Genomic DNA, 21,261 nt, shown 5'->3' with positions numbered 1-21,261 from the left:
TCAATGACTACTCCTTCCTATACCCACAACTGCCATTATCTGAAGAGTGAATCTGTTGATGACTATACGAAACATGGATGATCCTCTGATGTTCTTCTAAGCCAGGGCGAATAGGACGTGCTGTTCATCTGCTGACCAGTCAGTCCTTTGGATCCTTTACAGTTGCTAGCTCCCGATCCATGGGGAATCTGTCTAGTACTCTTAGACTGTTGGCTATTATTGATCTTATTGCTTTATGACTTAGGTTTATTTCAGAACGTGGGATGTCTCGTCTCCTGGAACATGTGGACCAAATGGATAAGATTTTCAAGATCCCACCCCAGAAAGGAGTGGCACAGATTCCACTTGATAGGCCCTTAGAGGAGAGGGTACCAGGCCCCCTGGCCCCTGCTCCCCAGCATAGGTCAGTCTGAGTAGGGTGGATTGGGAAAACCAAGAAGACAAATGGGCTGTGGTGCATGAAGGGATCTTTGAAAGTGACACATTTTCCCCATATACAGTCATGACTTCTCATTTCTGAGTAGGGGTGAACCCCTTCTATAAGGTCTAGGGATGGGGTTCCTATCAAGTCCTCTCCTTCTACCCATGCTACAAATCTCTGCAGACAGTTCTATAAGATATAGAGAAAGCAGGAAATATTGGGAGGGACAGGTGAAGTTTGCATGTTATTTTCAAAGCCAAGACTGGGCAGGTGGTTCCCAAAAGAACTGTTCTCTGGCTCCTTTTATACCCACTGACTGATGTCTCTGGGCCCCAGGTCTGCTTCTGACTAAGGTTAGGCTAGGGCCTTAGCAGCATCTTTGGGCTGTGGGTGTGGGGTGATCTCTAAGCTGAGCCATGCTGACCCTGTGTTCTTCTCTGCCTCCAGCTGGCGCAGTGTCCGTATTTTCATTTCATCTACTTTCCTGGATATGCATGGGGAACGGGACCTACTGCTGCGCTCAGTGATACCTGCCCTGCAGGCCCGTGCAGCCCACCACCACATCAGTGTACGTGGCATTGACCTGCGCTGGGGAGTTACTGAGGAGGAGACCCAAAAAGACAGGTGTGTGCAGTGGAATAAGGGAAGTGGATAGGTGACGTGGTCCTGGAATACCAGAAACATGTGAGCTGCTGGGGTTTTGGAGGAGACCCCACATGAACAAGGTGATTAGAAAAGGTGGGAGCAGATGCTTAGGGCATGAGAGTTTTAAGGTATTTTGGAGCTTATACATGTGAAACCAAACAGGTAAGGTAGGAATTTGGGGATGTTGAAGAAATGTGGGTGCTCTTAGGTGTTCTTATCTATTGTCTAATTCCAGAGTTCCCACAATTAGCTGTCTCCCTACGTCATCTTTGTCTTCCTTGTAACGGATGGTTCTTGCATCATGTCCGTCATTTAACACTGTTATTCCAATGTATTTTGTTTCTCCTCTTCCCTACCTACCCAGTGACAGTTCTTATCTTGTCTTCTCTTTCTCTTTTTTGTCTCTGTAGACAATTGGAGTTGTGCTTAGGGGAAGTGGAAAATTCACAACTCTTTGTAGGGATGCTGGGCTCCCGCTATGGCTATGTTCCTCCCAACTACAGCCTCCCTGACCTTCCACACTTCTGTTGGGTGAGGCAGCTGGGGAAAGGGGAGGGCATGTGGAAGGAACCAGAAATATGGGATCTGAACCATGGAGAAGGGTCTGGGACTCGTAGTTTCACAGATTGAGAGTTAGAAGGGAGCACAGAGGTCCAACCCCCTCATTTTTACAGATGAGGAAATGGAGATGAGTTGATGTGACTTGCCTAAGGTTATTCAGGTAGTAAGTGGCAGTCTGGATTTGAACACGGTGTTTTGATTTTGAGACCCTGCATTCTGCTATTATATTATGTCCCCTCTCCTGAAGATTTTAGATAGGAGACAGGGAGCTAAGACTAGGGTGAAGGACATATTGGGAAGGAAGGAGCGTGTTAGAATGAAGGTTTCCTCTTAAGGATTATGGTCAACTGGCTGGACAAGGTTAGACCCAAAAGGGGGTGTCTATAAAGGGTGATTATTAAAGGGATATGCGAACCTGCTTAGAATAAGGTTTTAAGAAAAGGAGGCATCCATTGGCCCAAAATGAAGTCTTCTGTCTTCCCATCTCTCAGGCAAAGGATTATCCATCTGGCCGATCTGTGACTGAGATGGAGGTGATGCAATTTTTAAGTAGAAGTTCCCGCCACCAGTGTTTTACCCCAGCTCTCATCTACCTTAGAGACTCCAACTTCCTCAGGTACCTTGTCTGCAACCCACATGACACACATGACTCGGCTTCCCTGAAACCTTGAGCCTTGTTCTTTGAGTACTAAATGCCCCCTCCTTCTCACTCATAGCACACCCTGAGTACTGGGCACTATTCCCTCCTGATTACCCCATAGGCATTCCTAACCATGATGCTAGAAAAAGGATCATAAAGACAGGAAGAGTACATGACTTCTATTTGTAGGACCAGCACAGCCTTGGATTAGTAGACAGCATATTTCAAAGCATGATGGTGTTGTGTGGGATCTCCATCTTCTCTGATGGGAAGCTTACAATTTGGGGTGGGGCATGTCTCTGGTTGGCCAGCTCTGTGCCAGATGCCTGGAAAACTGACTTTGCCTCTGAGTCAGAAGAGGCTGCGGAGCGAATCTCAGAACTGAAGAGCTACCTGAACAAGCAGGAAGGTGTTACCTGCCACAGGTAAGAAGGAAGAGGCAGCGCCTGCTCTGGGTTGGGGGTATGGGGGTATGCTGTGTGGGTGGTATGGAGGAAGGGCTGGGGATTGGGCTCTGAGCGGTGCTCCTTCTGCCTATAGGTACTCTTGTGTGTGGGGTGGGGTGGCAGCAGGCCGGCCATACGTGAAGGGACTGGAAGAGTTTGGGCAGATGGTGTTTCAGCATGTGTGGGAGCTGCTCCAGAGACTCTATCTACAGGTCAGTGACGATCACTGGGAGGGGGCCAGGGGTTAGTACTGAGACAACGAAAAATATGCACATTGGGGTATTGGAGAGGTTTATAGCAGGTGATTGGTAGGTTGAGGCAGGGGAGCCAGGCCCTAGGGGTGGAGGACAGCTGTGCCCTTCACCCTGAGATTCTCTTCTCCATGTACATCCTAGCCAGAATCAGGACTGGAAGAGACTGAATCCACTCAGAACGATGACACTGTACAGTCAGCCTTTCAGCAGCTACAGTGTCCACCTAGTCCAGCCCGGCCCAGTCTCCTGAAGGACACTGTCCAACAGCTACGGCATCGCGGTGGTAGCCTGTGCCTAGTGACTGGGGAATCTGGACAGGGCAAGACAGCCTTCCTGGTACAGGCGGGCTTGAGGATGGGGGGAAGGAGGGTGATGGGAGTTATGTATGCTGGGCCAAGAGAACGGAAGGAAGCTAGACTCTTAAAGACAAGTCTTTGGCTACAGCTTCTCCTCTCCTATCTCCACAGTCATCCCTAGTATCAGCCTTACAGGCTCCCTGCGGGGTCACCATGGGCTCCCAAGTATTCTTCCACTTCGTCAGAGCCCGTCCTGATCAAAGCTATGTCCTCACCTTGCTCAGACGCCTCTGTACTTACTTGCATCATCAGCTTCAGTGTTCCAGGCCTTTCCCAACTACCTACCGGTAAGCTTCCCTCTTAAGCATTTCTCCACCCTCTCGGACCATAGGATCATAGATTTAGACCTAAAGTGAACATTAGAAGTCATCCAACCCCTCATTATATGGATAAGGAAACTGAGGTCCCAGGATGTTATGTGATTGGCTCCATGTAGCACAAGTAGTAAGTGCCATCCCTTCTGGGGATAGGAGGCTGTCATCTCTCCCTGCTCACTGCACTCAGGTATTCCTGAGATCTTCTCTCTCTGCATACAGGGGACTGGTGTGGGAGCTACAGACCCTGCTTCCCAAATCTGCTCAGTCCCTACACTCTGGCCAGACTCTAGTGCTGGTCATTGATGGGGCTGACCAACTAGGAGACCAAAGTGGTCAACTGATCTCAGATTGGATTCCAAAGATCCTGCCTCAGGTATGTGCTGGGGGACAGAATAGAGGAATTTGGGAATGATTTTAAATGGCTATGGGGTGCAAGGACCATCTACCACCTCACTCTCTTTTTCTCTCATCTTCCAAAGAAAGTGCACCTAGTCATGAGTATGTCGGCAAACACAGGGTTGGGGGATATCCTTCAGTGTCGTCGAGATGCTCACGTGGTGGCCCTAAAACCCCTGGAACCAACAGCACGAGCCCAGTTGGTGAGGCAGGAGCTGGCCCTGTATGGAAAGCGTCTGGAGGAGACAGCCTTCAATAATCAGGTAGGGAGCAGGGAGTCCTTGGAATGGTGGGATGAGTACAGAGGGAGCCTGGGGGCTAGTATAAGCGTGAGGTCATTGGATATAATGATAGATTCTGAGGGTCAGAACTGCAGGAACTTTTTTTTAATAGCACTAGGGATACAAAGGAAGGCAAAGACAGTTTCTGCTCTCAAGGTGCTTGAGGGGGACACAACTTTCAAACAACTACGTATCAGCTAGCTATTGACAGGAGAGATTGGAGGTAATCCACAGAGGAAAGGTTCCAGCATTAACAGGAACCAGAAGAGGGTTCTTGTGGAAGATGGGATTTTATCTGGGCCTTAAAGGAAGAGGCTACAGTTTTTCCTAAATACATTTTTTAGTAAGCAATGTCAGTTCATTAAAAAAAGATAATATTTGCCATTTTAGAAATCCTGAATAGCAAACGTAAGGGAAAGGAGCGTGTTACTGACCAACCAGAAGTGACAGCATGTCTTGTAGCAGTCTTAGGCCAGTTGACCCTAATTCAAGGACAAGAAGAGCGCCTTCAGATCAGTAGCTTTGTCTCAGCTTTCCAGGGGGTGATAGGAGTCTCCTTATGCCCTTATCTGAGCAGTTCCAAGCCTGACCAGTGGCTCTAAGGCCTCTGCTGTCATGCTGCCATAGCCCAACGGGCAAGACTTTTAGGCACTAGGGAAGATGCTGGACAGACTTGTGTGACATGGCAGTGAGATGGTCCCTGGAAGCAGGAGCTGAAGGGAGAGATCTCTGTTCAGGGGGTCTGCATTGTGGGGAGGGCAGCCGTTAGGAGGACCAGAATGAGAGGTCTTAGTCCCTCTTCCTCATCAGTCTCACCCACATCTTTCCAGATGCGGCTATTGCTGGCAAAGCGAGGGGCAGCCCTGCCTCTTTACTTGCGCCTGGCCACGGATCACCTTCGTCTCTTCACGCTGTATGAGCAGGTCAGGTGGAGCGGGGGGACTCCCTTTTCTGCTATCTTCCATTTCCACAGCCATTGTTTTCCCTTCACTCTTATCCCCCATTCTTCCACCTGTATCTCCATCCCTCTTCTATATCCTTCCTGTTTCCTATTGTCCTCTCCTTCCTGCATCACCTGTATCTCATTAACAACCATTTCCTGACTGCTGGACTCTTTTCTAGATGTCTGAGCAACTTCGGACGTTGCCAGCCACCTTGCCTCTGCTGCTACAGCACATGCTAGGGGTCTTGGAGCAGGAGCATGGATCTGACATTTTGCCTCTTGCTTTAGCGGCCCTCCATGTCACACGCGGTGGTCAGTCTTCAGGGACAGGATGAATGAGGGAGGCATTTGGGAGAAGGGTGGTTTGGAGCTCAGCCTGTGGCTGGTTTAGGACCTCTGAGAGAGGGGTGCTAACTGACTACAGTGTAGTTGGGGGTAGGGGGAGAATGAGATTAGAGTGAAGTTTGAAAAGGGGGTGAGCTCAGGGAATTTGGGGAGGGTTCTCTTTGAAGGCTTGGTGAGAGATTTGAGGCACTAGAGGAATTGGTTAATGGATGAATAGGGTCACTGGGATTTTGTAAAGGATTTAGGAGACGCTGTAGGGATGATCAAAGACTGAAGGTTACATTGGATTGCAGGTCTAACATTGGACCAGCTTCATGGGGTGATAAGTACATGGTGGGCACTGCCCTTGGAGACTGTGGAGTGGGCAGAAGCTATGGCTGCTAGAAACAAAGGAGACCCCTATCCTATGGGTCCCTTTACCTACCTTGTCCGGAGTCTGCGCAGGTAATGGATGCCCCTGCCAACTCAAGCCCTGTGTACCCCTCCTGGTATCATGTGCTCCTCTTCTCCTCTAAGAGCTCCCCTGCAAACCACTCTGACTTCAGTGCCAGAATCCTCTTCTCCCAGGACAGGGTAAAATCCAGTGGGAGGTAGTGCAGGTTCCTCATGGCTTAGTCAAACTCTTTACTGTTTGTCTTCTACCTCTGCTCCCTGCTATGGCCAGCTTGCTGGGAGAGGGGTCCCTGGAACTTCCCGGAGCCCGACTGCGCCTCCCTCCTGGGCCCCTAAGTTCAGCAGCTGAGCTGCGCTATAAGAAGAGGCCTGGGCTGAAGACCACAGCACATGTCCTCATTGCAGGTGATCAGGGTGGGGCAGTGAATGGGGGAATCTTAACCTGGGGTTAGGAAAATCCTATGGGGCCTCTAATCAAATCCTCTTCTTCCTGGGATCTGAGTGGGTGGACTAGGGACTTCTTGTGTCCCAAGGGAAATTGGCCAGGGAATGCCAAGGAGCTCACTGTCCAGGGATAAGGAACAGTGCCAAATGCTGGTTTCTAATCCCTGTCCTCGATGTTCTTCCCCATCTGTCCCCTACAGTTCAGCTCTGGAGGATGTGTGACCCTGATGCCTTGGGTACCTTCCGTAACTGCCACCCTGAGGCCCTGAATGATCTGCCCTATCACCTGGTAAAGCCATTTTCCCCACCTCTGTGCAAATCCTCTAGACCTTCTCTAAATCCCTAGGCTCCTCCCAAACCCCTGAACTCCCCACTCATCTCACTTTCCTCCCTATACTACCCTATGAGTTCGCATCCTGATTACTTTTCCTGGGCCAAGGCATCAGCTGAGTAAATGTTGTTTTTCTTTCCCATGTCTACCGCTAATATCTAACCTTTATCTTGATTGGCACTCCCCAGGTACAGAGTGGAAACAGTTCCCTGCTTGCTTCCCTGCTTACCAACCTCAATGTTTTGGCTACCTACCTAGAACTGGGTCTGCTGTCCCAGCTAGGGGAGGCCCATGCCCTGTATGGTAAGCTACGAACAGCTTCTTTCTATAAAAGGGCCCAAGAGCTGAATCCTCTCGGGACCTAAGAGAAGGCAAGGTCTTCCATCTTTTCTCTTCTGCCTCAGAAGAGCCATTAGATTGAGCTCTTGGAGGAAAGATGCAGTCGTTTGCCTCCCCCGCTTTTTTTATCCCTGTAGCTTAGCACAGCGCCTGACACATAGTAGGTGCTTAACAAGTATTTATTTATTCATTATTGGGTAGGGAGGAGTCTAGTCTTGGAGATGCTACTGGGAGAGCAATAATCCCTGGGAAGGACAGGTAGGGTTATTTTCCACAGATAAAACTCAGGGCCAAAAAGAGGCCTTCTAAAGAGGCCTCATCCATTTTCTTTTTTGACATGCTTTGTAGGCTAGGCCTGCTGCCTTTTTTCTTTGGTTCTGGATATGGTGGGTCTTGGTAGTAACTATTCAATGGATGCTTGTTCCCTTGACTTTCCTTTCCCTTGGATAGCATCTTCAGCCACTGTGGACCAGCTCACAGCCTCTGAGCCAGATGTCGCCACATTCCACACATTCCTGAAGCAGCAATCCAGGCTCCTCACCCAGTACCCAGCACTCCTGGCCCAGCAGGCAGCCAACCAACCCTCAGACTCACCTATCTGCCACCAGGTTCCAAAGCTTGCCCAGCGATGGTCCTCCCAGCCCATCTTGCACTGGCTTAACAAGCCTCAGACCATGGGAGCTCAGCAAAGGTATTACTTCCACTGATGTATGAATCTCTACTGGGCCAATTATATCTAAGTAGTAGGCTTGGGAGGGTGGGCGCAGTTCAGAATTAGAGGTAGTCTTGGTGGAAGATTAGGGGGGCACACAGACTACAGTCCTGGATAGGACAGAACTGAGGTAGTTGGCCATAGAGTTGATGATAGAGAAGGAACCAAGGAGAGCCAGCAAATGGTTAGTACTCTGGATCTAGTAGGAGAGGTAGCAAGTAAAAAATAAATTCGTTGGAAGAAATGGCACATGAAGCAGTTACACTTGACGATAACTCAGAGTTGTATGAGTGCCTCCTAATAATGAAATACTGGATGTGGTCATGTTGGTGCCTAATGGATTTGGAACAAACATGGATATCTGGAGAAGACAGTAGGCTCCCTGAGGTCAGGGACCACTTTGTTTTTCTGTCCCTAGAGCCTGCAAGTGTGCCCAGCACATGTTTCTTGTTAAAAACAACAGGCATTTATTGAGAGTTTACTCTGTACCAAGTACTGTGGATACAAAGACAGGCCAAAACAGTTGCCTTCCCTCTCTTCACTTCCCCAAGGAACTCACATCCTGATGGGGGCAACAGCATTTAAATTAATAGACCAGGGCAGCTAGGTGGCACAGTGAATAGAACAGCCAGCCTGGAGTAAGGAGGATCTGGGTTCAAAACCAGTCTCAGAAACTCACTAGCTGTGTGACCCTGGGCAAATCACTTAACCCTGATAGCCCCTGATTTAAAAAATTAATTACTTAATAGGTACATACAAGAAAGTTCACGCTACTAGAGGGCTATAAGTTTTGTAAAGTGCTTTACGTTAATTTTCTCCTTTGATCCTCAGAACACCACTGTAAGGTGAGCTAGCATGTAGGGTGTGATGACATTTCCATGTCTGTGTAGCTATATGTTGGTACATATTGGAACGTTCTGTTTACTCTCCCCCTCCCCATTTCCTTCTCCCTTTTTTCCTTCCTCTCTCTGTCTCCCCCTTCTCCCTCATTCCCCTCCTACCTCCCTCCCTTCCCTCACTTCTTTTCTCCCTTTCTCCTATTCCTTGTCCCCCCCCCTTCCTCCCTCTCTCACACTTCCTTTGTAGTTCCAGCCTGTCTTTGGTACCTCCCTCGACTCCTACAGCTGTGGGTCTTTCCCCCAATGGACAACGGGCAGTTGTGGCTACTGCCAGTGGGATTGTTCACCTGCTGGACACATGTACCTGGCAGGTAGGAGAGCCATGGGAGGAAGGAATGAAGACGTTAGAGGAACTGCAAGTGTCCTTCAGGATGGCTCCACAGGCTCCCCTTATAGACCAAGTGACAACCAAACTCACTTGGGGATGATGTCACTCCTGCCTTTTCAGTAGATTCATCCCTAGACTCCTGAGGTCCAGGGGAGAAGGACTTCTTAAAATAATTCACAATCAGTGAACGTGATTGAGCAAGTGACAAATAAGTGTTAAAAAAAAACTATTAAAAGATTGTAGAGAGATTCAAAGGAGAGTAAGAAATGGTCCCTGAATTCCAGGCCCTTGTGAAGGCTAGTGTAGAAACATAAAAAGATGACGATTACTGTTACAGTGTGTTGTTTCAGCACGATGCGGATTTTCCTTTCGCTGATGTGGATTATGCCTTCACACCTTCTTAGCGTGTTTCTGATGCCTTCTCTTTTTTCACATCCCAGTGAATCCTCCACTTCTCCACCTCCCCCCACACACACACTTTATAGTCTCAGGAGCAATAAAACCCTTTAAGACAGTTCTTCCTGAGTTGCCATGGCCCATCGTTACATGTTCTGTGGCCAGCCTTCTGGTGATGGGCAGCTCCAGACTTAGCTAGGCTGGTCCTCAGAGGATTCAGATGAATTCAAATGGACATTTGTTAAGTGCCTGTTATGTTTCAGGCATATATGAAATGAGTTTATATTTGAAGTTCTAGTACAATAAAACCTGCTTTGGTGGAAATGGTCATGACATGTTGAGAGGATAGTGAGTAGATCTGGCCGGGTGAATGGAGGGCTCATGTAAGTAGGAGGGAAGACTGGTAGGGTAGATAGGTTCCAGAGTTCTGGTTCAGAGTTTTAATGGCCATTGTAACTTCAGAGAAGACCCAGGATCCTGGAGCAGAGGAGTGACCTAGAACTGGGCTGAGGATCCCTTAGTCAGGACAGTCATCTGAGTACAGAGGAGCTCAGAGTGCCCTGGGTTAGGAGAGTACAGAGTTACTATGCTGTCTCAGATACCTTTTATGGTTAGGATTGGAAGTCAGAAGCATAAGGAAATGAAAGTATGAATCAGGCAGAGCTTTGGTGTATCCACAGGAGGAGAAGTCCATAGTGAGTGGCTGTGATGGAATTGCTTCTTGTCTGTGCCCCTCGAATACCACTCTCTTCCTTGCAGCCTTGGATGGTCTCCTGGAGCTCTGGGACCTTCAGGGTGGTTGGCGGTAAGATCTCCAATTTCCCCAGAGACCATCTTGATCCTTTTGGTCCTTCTTTCTCTAGACTGTAATCACCTAAAGATTGGTAGTGTGAGGATGCCAGGGGTTGGGGGTACAAAAGGAGTAGAGCCAGGGACCTCAATAAGGGAGAGGAGGAGGCCAACAGGCCTGACTTGAGTTTCCTTGGCTCAGGGTGTTCCAGACCAAAGCTCACCAACTTCAAATCACTGACTGCTGCCTGAGCCATGATCGGCGGCTACTGGCCACTGTGTCCCTGGATAGATATCTGAAGGTAAAGTAGAGGATCTTGAGTTGGAGATATAAAAAAATCTTGTTGTCTCAGGGGATAACAAACTGACTAGGAGATAGCCTTGCAGAGTTCATCTCTTGGTTCAGAATAAAATGCTGCTTCTGGGTCAGGTGTGGCTGGCTGCCATCTCGCTTGATGGGAGGAGAGCCAGATTTCAGACTCAAGGTTGTAAATGGAACAACCTTTGGATCCTCTGGGAGCTCAAATTAGGAAAGTGTGTCTGGATGTGGGGACCTCAGGACCTAGTGCATTGTACCTAATGCTTGTCCCTGTCTACAGCTGTGGGACACAATTCATGGAAAGCTAGCTGCCCAGCACTTGTCCCAGAAGCCCCTGAACTGTGTTGCCTTTCATCCTGAGGGGCAGGTGATCATCACAGGAAACTGGGCTGGGCGCCTAAGTGTTCTCCGACTGGATAGTCTCACAGTAACCATGGTGAGAAAGTATCAGTCATTGTGGAGAGAGGGAGGAGAAGGAAGGACTGGTATGGGAAGGAAGAGGGAACCTGAAAGCTTGGTATATTAAAGGGGTAGGGTGGAAAGTGCTCTCATGATAGCCTCTTTCCTTTCCTCCTAACCCTGCAGGAGCTGGGAGCCCCAGGGTCCTCAGTCCGAGCTGTGGCATTTGCCCCGATTGGGTCAGTCTTAGCTGCCAGCCATCTGGATGGGACTGTTGAACTGTGGGCTTGGCAGAAGGGAGCAAGATTGGCTGCCTTCCCTGCCCACCAAGGATATGCTACTTCTGCTCTCTTCCTGCAATCTGGACGCCAGCTGCTAACTGCTGGGGAAGATGGCAAGGTCAGCCCAGGGTTGGCCCAGATGGAGGGGCAGGGAGAGGAGAGCCCTCGAGAGAGAGAGAAAGAGGGAAAGAGCAAGCTGAATTTTCTGTAGGCTTTGGGGAGTGGGAACTTTGTATGTCTTTTTATTGGGGAAGAGTCTCTGCAATTTCAGTAGGAGAATCTCTGTGGAGATGTATTCCTGAGTGGGAAAGACCCTGGGGAGACAGGCAGGTTTGGGAGAGTACCTCTGCTGGAGAAAATGATTCAGGAGAAATGGAATCTGTGGGCAAGGTCAGGGTTTGTTCTAAGTGGGTACCCAGTATTTGGTAGCTTTTGTATTGAGAGCCTCTAAAAGAATTTCTGATGTATTAGGTGTGGGGAGCAACTTTCTTTGCGTGTTGAATAATACGTTGGTTTCACTTTTTGTATTGGGCTATAGGTACAGGTGTGGTCAGGATCCCTGGGCCGACCCAAGGGGGCTTTGGGTTCCTTGCCCCTCTCCCCTGCCCTCTCTGTGGCAATCAGTCCAGATGGGGCTCATGTGGCTGTTGGTCACCACACAGATGGCATCAGAATCTACAGTACCTCTTCAGGTATTGGGATTTGGGGTAGCAGGAGAAATGAATGGGGAAGAACAGAAGGTATTTGGCATACGAGCCTGGGGAGGGGTCTAGTCTTGGGCCCCACTCTAAGATGCTCTCTATTTGTCCAGGTACTGAGGAACATCGATGCCCAGTGTCAGATGTGGCAGTGTCCGCACTGGCCTGGTTGAACTGCGGGGTCCTGGTGAGTGGTAGAGAAGATGGGCATCTTCAGTGCTGGGTGCTTGGAGTTGTAACTCCCAGTTGTCTCTGGCTTCTACCCACACACCAGAAGGCTGTATTGGGTTTAGCTACCTCGCAGGAACTCCTTGCCTCTGCCTCAGGTAAGCCAAAGGAATGGACAAAGGAAATGTTCATGGGCCAGGCATATGATATCTGGAATAGTCACGGAGATGAGGGCCATTTCTATCCTGGAGACCTGTTCTTGGTCCCCATAAGTTAAGTGGACTTATGCAAAGGGGAAGAGGTTAGTTAGCTAAGGGAAGGAGAGAGGATGCTGCAGGTAAAATGCAGGTACAGGAGGCACTTCGTGCCCTATGGCCTTATTCATCGCAGTGGAGGAAGAAGCATTGTCATCTGCTGAGGGTAGAATGATGTTGAGAGCTGGCAATGGGAATCTGAGGATAAGGGCAGGAAGAGTCAGCGTAACATCAGTGACTGAAGAACTGCCAAGTTGTGATGGGGATCAAGGTGAAGTGGGACAGCATAAACACTGATATGGGCTAGACGGGCTCATGGGAATGTGTTCATAACACTTATTCACCATATTTATTCAATACCTTCCGTGGCCATGGCATTCACTGTCTTGTCTTTGTATCTGGAAGACTCCATAGTCTGTTTTGTCCAGTACAATTCATTTTCATTCCATTCAACTTTAATTAAGTACCTGTTTGGTGCAGAAAACTGTCCAAAATTGTGGGGAAGAACAAAATTTGGATAAGTCATTGTTCCCGACTTATCAGGATCTGCAGTGGGATAGGAAATATACACAAATAACTATAATACAGAATAATGCCCGATACATGTATATATAAGAGAGGCATAAAGTACCTTTGAAGATCGTATTGGCATATTAACTGAAAGATTAGGGAAGTCTTTGCAAAGGGGGCGGTATATGAGTTGGACTTAGAAGTTTGTACTTGATCCTTGCTCCCTGTGCCTTTAAATCTTTTCTCACTCCCTGGAAACTTAGCATACGTTTGTCTTTCTCTGTCCTCACCTTGGGGTGGGGTCTGGTATCGTGGTCATGATCCTTCGCTCTTTTCCTAAGAATTTGTATCCTCTCTCCCCATTGCCTGCTGCAGAGGACTTCACTGTGCGGTTATGGTCAGTAGCATTCCTGACCCAGCCAGAGATGGCACAAGTGCTCCACCCTGGTACAGAGCTCCGTGGACACACAGGACCTGTCACCTGCTGCAGCTTCAGCCCTGATGGGGGCATCCTGGCCACTGGCAGCAGAGATCAGGTATACCTCAGAGAAATACCACATTGGCCTTTCCACCATTCACTCTTGCTCTGCCATACTTGTCCTCTGTAGCCAACAGACATTACTGGATTCCCCAAGCTTTCATGGTCAATTTATTTTCTCTCAAATCCTAGATAGAAGTTTATTTGATATCTGTCTACATATCATAGCGACACCTGCCTCCACATCTGTGTCCACATCTGCATCTACATTTGTATCTCCATCTCCATTTATGTTTATATCTATTCTGCCTCCCCACTTTGTCCCTATATTCTCTCTGGTCTGGGTGCTGTCAGTCCTAGGCATCTGATTCTATTTACTTGCCTTCCTTTCGTACTATATCTGCCTCACTTCTTTGCCAATCTCCTTTCTAGCCTTAATGCACCTGTCCCTTTTTCTCTTGGTTTGACCTTAATCCTAACGCCTCTTTCTTACAGAGTCTTCTGTGTTGGGATGTGAGGACACCTGAGACTCCTGTTTTAATGTATTCCCTTCCTGCTTGTCACCGTGACTGGGTCACTGGTTGTTCTTGGACCAAAGATGCTATGCTGGTAAGTGAGAAATCCTTTCTGTCGGAAACGATGCTTTCATAGGGCAGATGTTAGACTCCCTAAGCCTGTCAGCCATTCTCACCTTAGTTTGGCCCCACTCCTTCCATGGGATTTGAAGATCTGTGTCTGGTAGCAATGAATATAGTTGTACCTCCTGTGGGTTCATGATAGAAAAGCATGTGCAAATAAAAGAGTGACTTACTGTACATCATGTATACAGTGGCATCACAGTTGGTGGGCATGACATGGATGATGGTCCAGGGCTGCGGTCCAGGAATCTTGCCTCCAACTCTAGATTCTCCCATGGCTTTTTTGAATAAGGGAAAGTAGAGAAAGGAATAAGAATTTATATGTTCTGGGCACTGTGTTGGTTTTTTTTTTCTAATAAATATCATCTCATTTGAGCCTTATACCAACGCTGCAGGGTAGGTGCTTTTATCATCCCCATTTTAAAGTTGAGGAAACGGAGGCCAACAGAAGTTAAGTGACTTGCCCAGAGTCATACAGCTAGTATTTGTCTGCGATTAGATTTGAACTCAGGACTTCCTGACCCCAGGCCCAGATAATCAGAGTACTCCTGTAGTAGGAGTTCATTTATTCCAACTCTCACCTCTAAGTAGATATCGCTTCCTTTTTCTGATCGACACCTTTTGTTTTTACATTAGGCATTCCCTGATATACTATCCCCAACCATGAGTCTTTCCTCGTCACAAAAAAAGACAGTTAAAACCAATTGACCAGCAAGCATTTATTAAGCACCTACTATATAACAAACCCTACATTGTCAGTGGCTTAAACATTGAAAAAACGAAAACTAAATATTCATTGCCCTCAAGGAGTTTATATCCTAATGAGGGAGATTGCATATACAAATGCAGGTATATATAGATCACACATAAGGCAGAAAAATTGTAGCCTTGGAGGGAGGGGAGGGCACTGCCATCTGGAGCAGGGAGTGGAAAGGGATGGGGAGACCAGGAAAGGCCACATGCAGAAGGTGGCAGGTGAGCTGAGTCCTGAAGGAAACTAGGGATCCCAAGAGGGCAAAGGTGAGGAGGGTGAGCATGCCAGGCATGGGAGTCAGTCAGTACAGAGGTGAGACAAATGGAGATGGAACACACTCGTGGAGAACAGCACGCAGGTATGGCTAGACCACATAATATGTAGAGGTGAATTTTTAGGAAGGCTGAAAAGGCAGAATAGGGGCAGGTTATGAAAAGTCTTAAATGCCCAACAGAGGAGTTTAAATTTGATCCTAGAGGCAGTCAGAATCTCCTGGAGTTTGTTGACTTAAGGCAGGTAATGGACTTAGATCTGCAGTTTAGGAAACTCATTCTGGTGACTGGATGAATTGGAGTTGGAAGAGACTTGAGGATGGGAGACCAATGAGGAAGCTACTGCAACAATCCAGGTGAGAGATAGTATAGCCTGAATTAGGGTGATAGCTTTGTGAATGGAGAGAAAGGAACTTAACGTGAGAAATGTGAAGATGGGGTGGCCAGATTTGGCATCGGATTGGATGTGTAGGGTGAGCAAGGGTGAGCAGTCAGGGGTGACCCTGAGGTGGAGAACCTGAGAGACTTCACAGATGGTAGTGCTCTCAGCAGTAATAGGGAAGTTTGGAAGAGAAGTAGGTTCCTGGAAAAAGATAATGAGTTCTTTTTTGGACGTGTTAAATTTGAGTTGTCTATGGAACATCCATTTTGAAATGTCCAGTAGGTCAGTGGTGATGTGGACCTGAAACTCAGGCGAGGGAGTGGATCTGGACATATAGATCTGGGACTCAGCTGTCTAGAGATGGTAGTTGAACCCATGAAGTGGATCCAAGGGAGAGTATATATAGAGAGAAGTAGACATGACGGGAATAATCCAAGAGCCTGAGATGGAGCAGTCCTGTAGGAGGAAGACCAGAAGGGAACGCTTATCATAAAAAGAAAACGTATTCAGGAGGAGATGACACAGCCACAATGCTAAGTCAAATCAACAAAACATTTATTAAGCAACTACTGTGTGCCCAGAATTGTGCTAAGCACCAGGGATCTAAAGAAAGGCAAAAGACACTCCTTACCCTCAAGGAGCTTGGAGTCTAATGGGGGAGACAGCATGCCAGCAATTATGTATAAACAAGAGAAAATGGAAAAATGAACAGAGGGGAGGCACTGACATTAACCCGGACCAGGAAAAGGCTTCTTGTAGAAAGTAAGGTTATAGCTGGAACTTGAAGGAAGGCAGGAAATGAAAATAAAGGACAGAATTCCAGACATGGGGGATACCCATTGAAAATGCCTGAAGTTGGGAAATGGAGCATCTTGCTCAAGAAACAGTAAAGAAGCCAGAGTCAGTGAATTAGAAATTACATGGTGGATAGCAAGGTGTAAGAAGACTGGAAAGACAGAAGGAGGCTAGGTTATAAAGGTATTTAAAAGCCAAACAAAGGATTTATATTTGATCTTGGAGGTGACAGGGAGCCACTGGAGTTTATTGGGGGCAGCTCAGTGGCATAGTAGAGTACCAGGCTTGGAGTCAGAAAGATTCATTTTCCTGAGTTCAAATCTGGCATTGGTCACTTACTAGCCGTGTGACCCTGGGCAAGTCACTTAAACCTGTTTGCCTCAGTTTTCTCATCTGTAAAATGAGCTGGAGGAAAAAAAATTTCAAACCACTTCAGTTTCTTGGCCAAGAAAATCCCAAATGGAGTCACGAAGAGTTGGATACGACTGAATAAGAACAAGAGTTTATTGAACAGGAGGGAGTGATATGGTCAGCCCTGCACTTCAGGAAGATCAGTTTGACAGCTCTGTGGAGATAAACTAGAGCATGAAGAAACTTGAGGCAGGTCGACCAGCCAGGTTATTGTAATAGTCCAGGTATGAGATGGTGAGGGCCTGTACTAGATTGTGGTGGCAGTGACCAGACAGAAGAAGGGGATATATGAGAGAGGTTATGAAAGTAAAATTGACAGGCCTTAGCCGTAGACTGACTGTGAGGGACAAGGGAGTGAGGAGTGTAGAATGACACCTGCTTTATAAGACTGGGTTATTGGGAGGATGGTATTACCTTTGACAGGAAAGTTAGGAAGACAATAAGTGCTTAGTGGGGAAATTATCAGATAGCGTCAGACAACATGTACAACATTTTGTACCAGAAATTATCTCCTTCTCAAAGGAAAGGAGGGAGGTGCACGTCCACCTCTTTTTCACCCAGGGCCAAGAGTGGTTACTGTGATGTTACCACATTGGGTTTCATTTTAATGTTGTTTTGGCTTATTAGAGCCACTGTGCATGTTGTTTTCCTGGTTTTATTTGCTTTACTCTACCAGTTCACACTGATCTTCCTGTTTCTCCAGATTCCTTATAGTCATTGTTTATTGTGGCACAATAATATTCCATTACATTCGTATTTCATGATTGGTTTATTCTCCAATTGATTGGCAGCCCAGTTGACAGTTTTTTTAGCTAGCTCTTTATCTAAACAGATGGATAGGCAAGCAGGCAGGCATCTATCTCTTAGTCTTTTGCCAAATCAGTACCAACAGGATGCCACTCTGAAAGGGAGTGAAGACAGACTGTGCTTCCAGCCCTATGTTTTATATATAGCCACTGCTAAATAAAAATAGAAACCGTGAATGCCTCTCATCTGTGACCTCTAATTTTCAGCTCTCCTGCTCCAATGATGGTTCTGTGCGGCTGTGGGACCCAGTGTCCGGCCAGCAGCTTGGCCAGTTTCTAGGTCATCAGAGTGCAGTGAGCACCGTGATTGCTGTGGTGAGATAGAAATGGGGCAGTGGGCTTCATGATGAGGAAATGATCATGGGGAGGTTGGGTGAGCTATACTCTTTAGGAAGAATCTAGATTTGGAGGGTGGTCTTATACTAAAGTATAATTGGGATGATCAAGGGTCCTGAATAATTTGTCTGTATAGGTTTCAAGGGTATTGATTAGTCAGTCAGTAAGCATTTATTAAACACCTACTATGTACTAGAGCCCGAGCTGAGATCTGGGGATACCAAGAAAGGCAGAAGACATACCCTGCTCTCTAGGAGCTCACAATCCAGTAGACTGAGCTGCTTTGGATGGGGTAGGGAAGTAAGAGTTAGGGGTCTGGTAGGAAGGTAAGGGATGCTGTACGAGAGGGAGAGTGATACATCAGAATTGAGCTCATTACTAAATTGCTGTGGTGACCCCCACTTAACTATCTCCCTAGGTTTGATTATTCCATATCATGTAAGCTTAAGGCTCTATCTAATTCTTTCCCTTCTCCTGCAATGGGTGTGGGTGGTGAGACAAACTGTGGCAAAACCCACACTTACCTGTCCTCAACACAACCACAATTTTGATATGGGGGTGGGGTGGAGCAGGAGGAGCACGTGGTATCTGTGGACCGGGACGGAGCACTAAAGGTGTGGGACCTTCGAGGAGTGGAGCTGACCAGCATTCCCGCCCACTCTGGACCCATCAGCCACTGTGTGGCCATCCAGGAGCCTCGTGCAGGTGACAAAATGCCCGTCCTCCATCCCTTTCCTTCTTCCTTTCCTGGCGCTCTCTCTGTCTGACCTCCTCCCTCCACCATCTGTCTCTCATCAGCTGGACAGCCTGGATCAGAGCTCTTGGTAGTAACTGCTGGACTAGATGGAGCCACACGGCTGTGGCATCCACTGTTGGTGAGTCCTCAGTGGGGTTGAAAGAGGGAAGATAATGAAGCCCTTCCCATAGTTGTATGGATTGTTGACTTACCATCTCTTCCCTTCCAGGTGTTTCAGACCCATACCCTTCTAGGACATAGTGGTCCAGTCATTTCAGCTGCAGCCTCAGAGACCTTGGGTCTTCTCTTAACTGCCTCAAAAGATGGCTCAGTGAGGCTCTGGCATGTGCCTGAGAAAGTGGGTAAGTGTGGGCTTGAAAGCTTGTGACTAGAGGCACTTCTTCTTTCATTACAACTCTAGCTCCACTGTTAGTATATGCATCTCTACATACTTACGTGCTTATTAAATTTAAATTTGGACACTACAGATACTCCCCAGCAAACATCCAGCCAGCTCCCTGACAAAGTATATTCCCCCAAAATAGTTTGTTGTGTTGATTGTTAAAAAGAGAGATGTATCTTTTCATTCACTGTTGCAAATGAATAAGTGTTGCTTGCCTGTGTTGACTGCGTTGTATAGTCGGTGTATCTTGTTTTTCCTCTGATGAGGCCTCTCCTGCTCTCCAGATGATGTAGGTGCTGGTGGGAGGCCCACAGCCATTACTGCTCTGGCCTGGGCTCCGGATGGCTCCTTGGCAGTGTCTGGCAACCAGGCTGGGGAATTAATCCTCTGGCAGGAGGCCAGAGCTGTAGCCAGAGCTCAGGTGAGTAAAAGTAGGTTCAGTTTTATTGGGGCTTCACCTGGGGCTTAGTACTTAGTAGTGTACCCTAGGAAAATAGGTTGTGCCTATGTTTGAAAGGGAGGCTGGGCAGGAAGGCTGGTTCGGGGTCTAAGACACTGAGCCTACCTTGTGATCTGTACCAGGCCCCTGGCTGCATCAGTGCCCTGTGCTGGTCCTCTCCCCAAACCTTCTTTGCCCTGATCAGTGACCAAAACCTCAGCAAGTGGCGAGTGGAAAAGGAGGGCCTCATGCCCAACATTTGCAGGTGAAATGGAGTAAATGCAGGTAACAGGGGCTTCAGTCATTGAGCAAAAGGGAACTCAGGTCAGATCACTGCCCCTTTTCAATATTTGGGTAAAACATTCCTGGAAGAATTCTGATTCTTGGAAAAGGATTTCGTCATCTGTTTCATTCCCAACGGATCAGGGGTGGCTCTGGTGGAACACAATAGGATTTGGACAATTTTCTCTTCTCTATTAATTTCCTAGCCTGGGCTATAACCTTCAACTGAACCTGGAGGATAGGCACTCTCTGCTCTCTGGTATGGACTTGGCCCCAGACAGCTGCTCTCTCATCTTAGCAAAGCCACTTTTGGGGATGCTGCTACTCAATCCTGATTCTCCTGTCTCTGAATCCTGGTAAGATCTTGGGTACTGCCTCCTTTCTAAGTTGAGACCTGAATGGGAAGAACCTTCAGGGTATGAAGGTTTTATCTAATTTACGTAGCACGAGCCTCCTCTCTCTAAAGCTGATCCTGTTTATGAGTCCATGGGTACAGATCCATTGAGTCATGAGAAAAGGTTCCAAGGTCAATCTCTATTCCTTTCACTCTAGGTATGAATTCCCTCTCAATACACACAGTATGTTTTCTACCCACAAGGAACATGGTGTATTTGTCCTGGACACCCTGAGTGACATTTCGCTTTCTGTCTATGTAAGTCTTGCATTTGTAGCTAAATGCTTCTCTAAGTGTCTGCTCCTTAAGTAAACAGATAGTTTGATTCTCTGCACCTAGCATGGTGGCTGGCTTGTGGATTAACATGCATTCATGTTAATTGCCTAATTATACAGAGTTCACTGGGGACAAAATAACGTCTGATACTTTGCATCTCCTATATGGGCACTCAAAGGTCGGTTTCTATGGTGTGGCTAAGGTTTGCAGATCACTATAGTTCAGGGAATTCTGCGGATAAACTATTGCTGAATCTGGACTGAAATTGGCTGGTTAAGAAAATAATACGCACACATGTGCATACATGCCTGTTCCCTTCTGTCCCTTGACAGCGGCAGGAAGAGTCAAATACACTGAAGCACATAGAGAATTTTAATCTACAGCTGGAAAATCCCAGAGGAACTCCATTGTGGATAACCCAAGCCAAGCCTGAGTCTGGTAAGCTGGCAAAGGATCCAAGAGAATAGATCTAAAGGGGTAAAGGTACATGCTGAGGGCCTGGTGGCTTGCTCTGATTCTAACACTGCCCTGGGAATGGCAGGCTCGGCCTTCTTGTGTACCAGCTCAGAAGGGGTCCTTTGGAACATGGCAGAACGTACCCCTGAGGGACACTGGGACACCAGCTACATATGGCAGAGCAACACACAGCAGGACGCAGATGAGGAATTCAAGTTCCGGAAGCTGGAGACACGGTGGTCGAAAAAGGTGAGATTAGACGGAAAGGGTTTCAAGAGGGTTTCATAGTAGGTAGCACTCTGGGGGAGGTTGGCATGCCTGACACTCCCTGCTCTGCATCTCTTCAGATCCATTCTGGTTCAGTCACAGCCCTCCATGTGCTCCCTGAACTGCTGCTGACAGCCTCCGAGGACCGAGATGTGAAACTCTGGGACAGGTCCAACCTACAGCTGGTGAGCATGGCAGCACATATGGGAACTTGGATGGCACAAGGAGGGAAAACCCGAGTATTTTGAGCAGATCCTATAGTGAAAGCCTT

At 47.6% G+C, this 21,261-nt stretch overlaps 1 protein-coding gene across 9 annotated transcripts in view; it reads left to right on the top strand.

Annotated features, from left to right (window-relative positions):
* The window catches only part of TEP1 (telomerase associated protein 1), a 63,371-nt gene that overhangs the window by 41,848 nt on the left and 262 nt on the right, over positions 1 to 21,261 (top strand). For 6 of the 9 annotated variants that reach the window (XM_072623016.1, XM_072623015.1, XM_072623014.1 and 3 more), the window contains 37 exons: positions 245 to 403; positions 869 to 1,045; positions 1,477 to 1,597; positions 2,119 to 2,243; positions 2,579 to 2,692; positions 2,808 to 2,925; positions 3,109 to 3,303; positions 3,435 to 3,610; positions 3,860 to 4,013; positions 4,120 to 4,299; positions 5,148 to 5,240; positions 5,440 to 5,572; positions 5,899 to 6,049; positions 6,270 to 6,403; positions 6,643 to 6,731; positions 6,962 to 7,076; positions 7,563 to 7,803; positions 8,911 to 9,034; positions 10,128 to 10,252; positions 10,439 to 10,538; positions 10,836 to 10,991; positions 11,141 to 11,353; positions 11,774 to 11,927; positions 12,047 to 12,259; positions 13,241 to 13,401; positions 13,839 to 13,952; positions 17,609 to 17,716; positions 18,310 to 18,442; positions 18,536 to 18,612; positions 18,703 to 18,835; positions 19,143 to 19,297; positions 19,459 to 19,580; positions 19,804 to 19,953; positions 20,150 to 20,249; positions 20,600 to 20,705; positions 20,809 to 20,972; positions 21,071 to 21,175. In XM_072623016.1, coding sequence (XP_072479117.1) covers positions 245 to 403; positions 869 to 1,045; positions 1,477 to 1,597; positions 2,119 to 2,243; positions 2,579 to 2,692; positions 2,808 to 2,925; positions 3,109 to 3,303; positions 3,435 to 3,610; positions 3,860 to 4,013; positions 4,120 to 4,299; positions 5,148 to 5,240; positions 5,440 to 5,572; positions 5,899 to 6,049; positions 6,270 to 6,403; positions 6,643 to 6,731; positions 6,962 to 7,076; positions 7,563 to 7,803; positions 8,911 to 9,034; positions 10,128 to 10,252; positions 10,439 to 10,538; positions 10,836 to 10,991; positions 11,141 to 11,353; positions 11,774 to 11,927; positions 12,047 to 12,259; positions 13,241 to 13,401; positions 13,839 to 13,952; positions 17,609 to 17,716; positions 18,310 to 18,442; positions 18,536 to 18,612; positions 18,703 to 18,835; positions 19,143 to 19,297; positions 19,459 to 19,580; positions 19,804 to 19,953; positions 20,150 to 20,249; positions 20,600 to 20,705; positions 20,809 to 20,972; positions 21,071 to 21,175 — 5,188 coding nt within the window. Of the gene's footprint in view, positions 1 to 244; positions 404 to 868; positions 1,046 to 1,476; positions 1,598 to 2,118; positions 2,244 to 2,578; positions 2,693 to 2,807; positions 2,926 to 3,108; positions 3,304 to 3,434; positions 3,611 to 3,859; positions 4,014 to 4,119; positions 4,300 to 5,147; positions 5,241 to 5,439; positions 5,573 to 5,898; positions 6,050 to 6,269; positions 6,404 to 6,642; positions 6,732 to 6,961; positions 7,077 to 7,562; positions 7,804 to 8,910; positions 9,035 to 10,127; positions 10,253 to 10,438; positions 10,539 to 10,835; positions 10,992 to 11,140; positions 11,354 to 11,773; positions 11,928 to 12,046; positions 12,260 to 13,240; positions 13,402 to 13,838; positions 13,953 to 17,608; positions 17,717 to 18,309; positions 18,443 to 18,535; positions 18,613 to 18,702; positions 18,836 to 19,142; positions 19,298 to 19,458; positions 19,601 to 19,803; positions 19,954 to 20,149; positions 20,250 to 20,599; positions 20,706 to 20,808; positions 20,973 to 21,070; positions 21,176 to 21,261 lie in introns of those variants that run through there. The other 3 variants (XM_072623021.1, XM_072623017.1, XM_072623022.1) reach the window with 2 other exon arrangements.

Source organism: Notamacropus eugenii, chromosome 7, assembly GCF_028372415.1.
Source record: "Notamacropus eugenii isolate mMacEug1 chromosome 7, mMacEug1.pri_v2, whole genome shotgun sequence".
Taxonomy (NCBI): domain Eukaryota; kingdom Metazoa; phylum Chordata; class Mammalia; order Diprotodontia; family Macropodidae; genus Notamacropus; species Notamacropus eugenii.
Note: the sequence above shows the minus strand (reverse complement) of the source record. Positions and strands in the feature narration are given on the sequence as shown.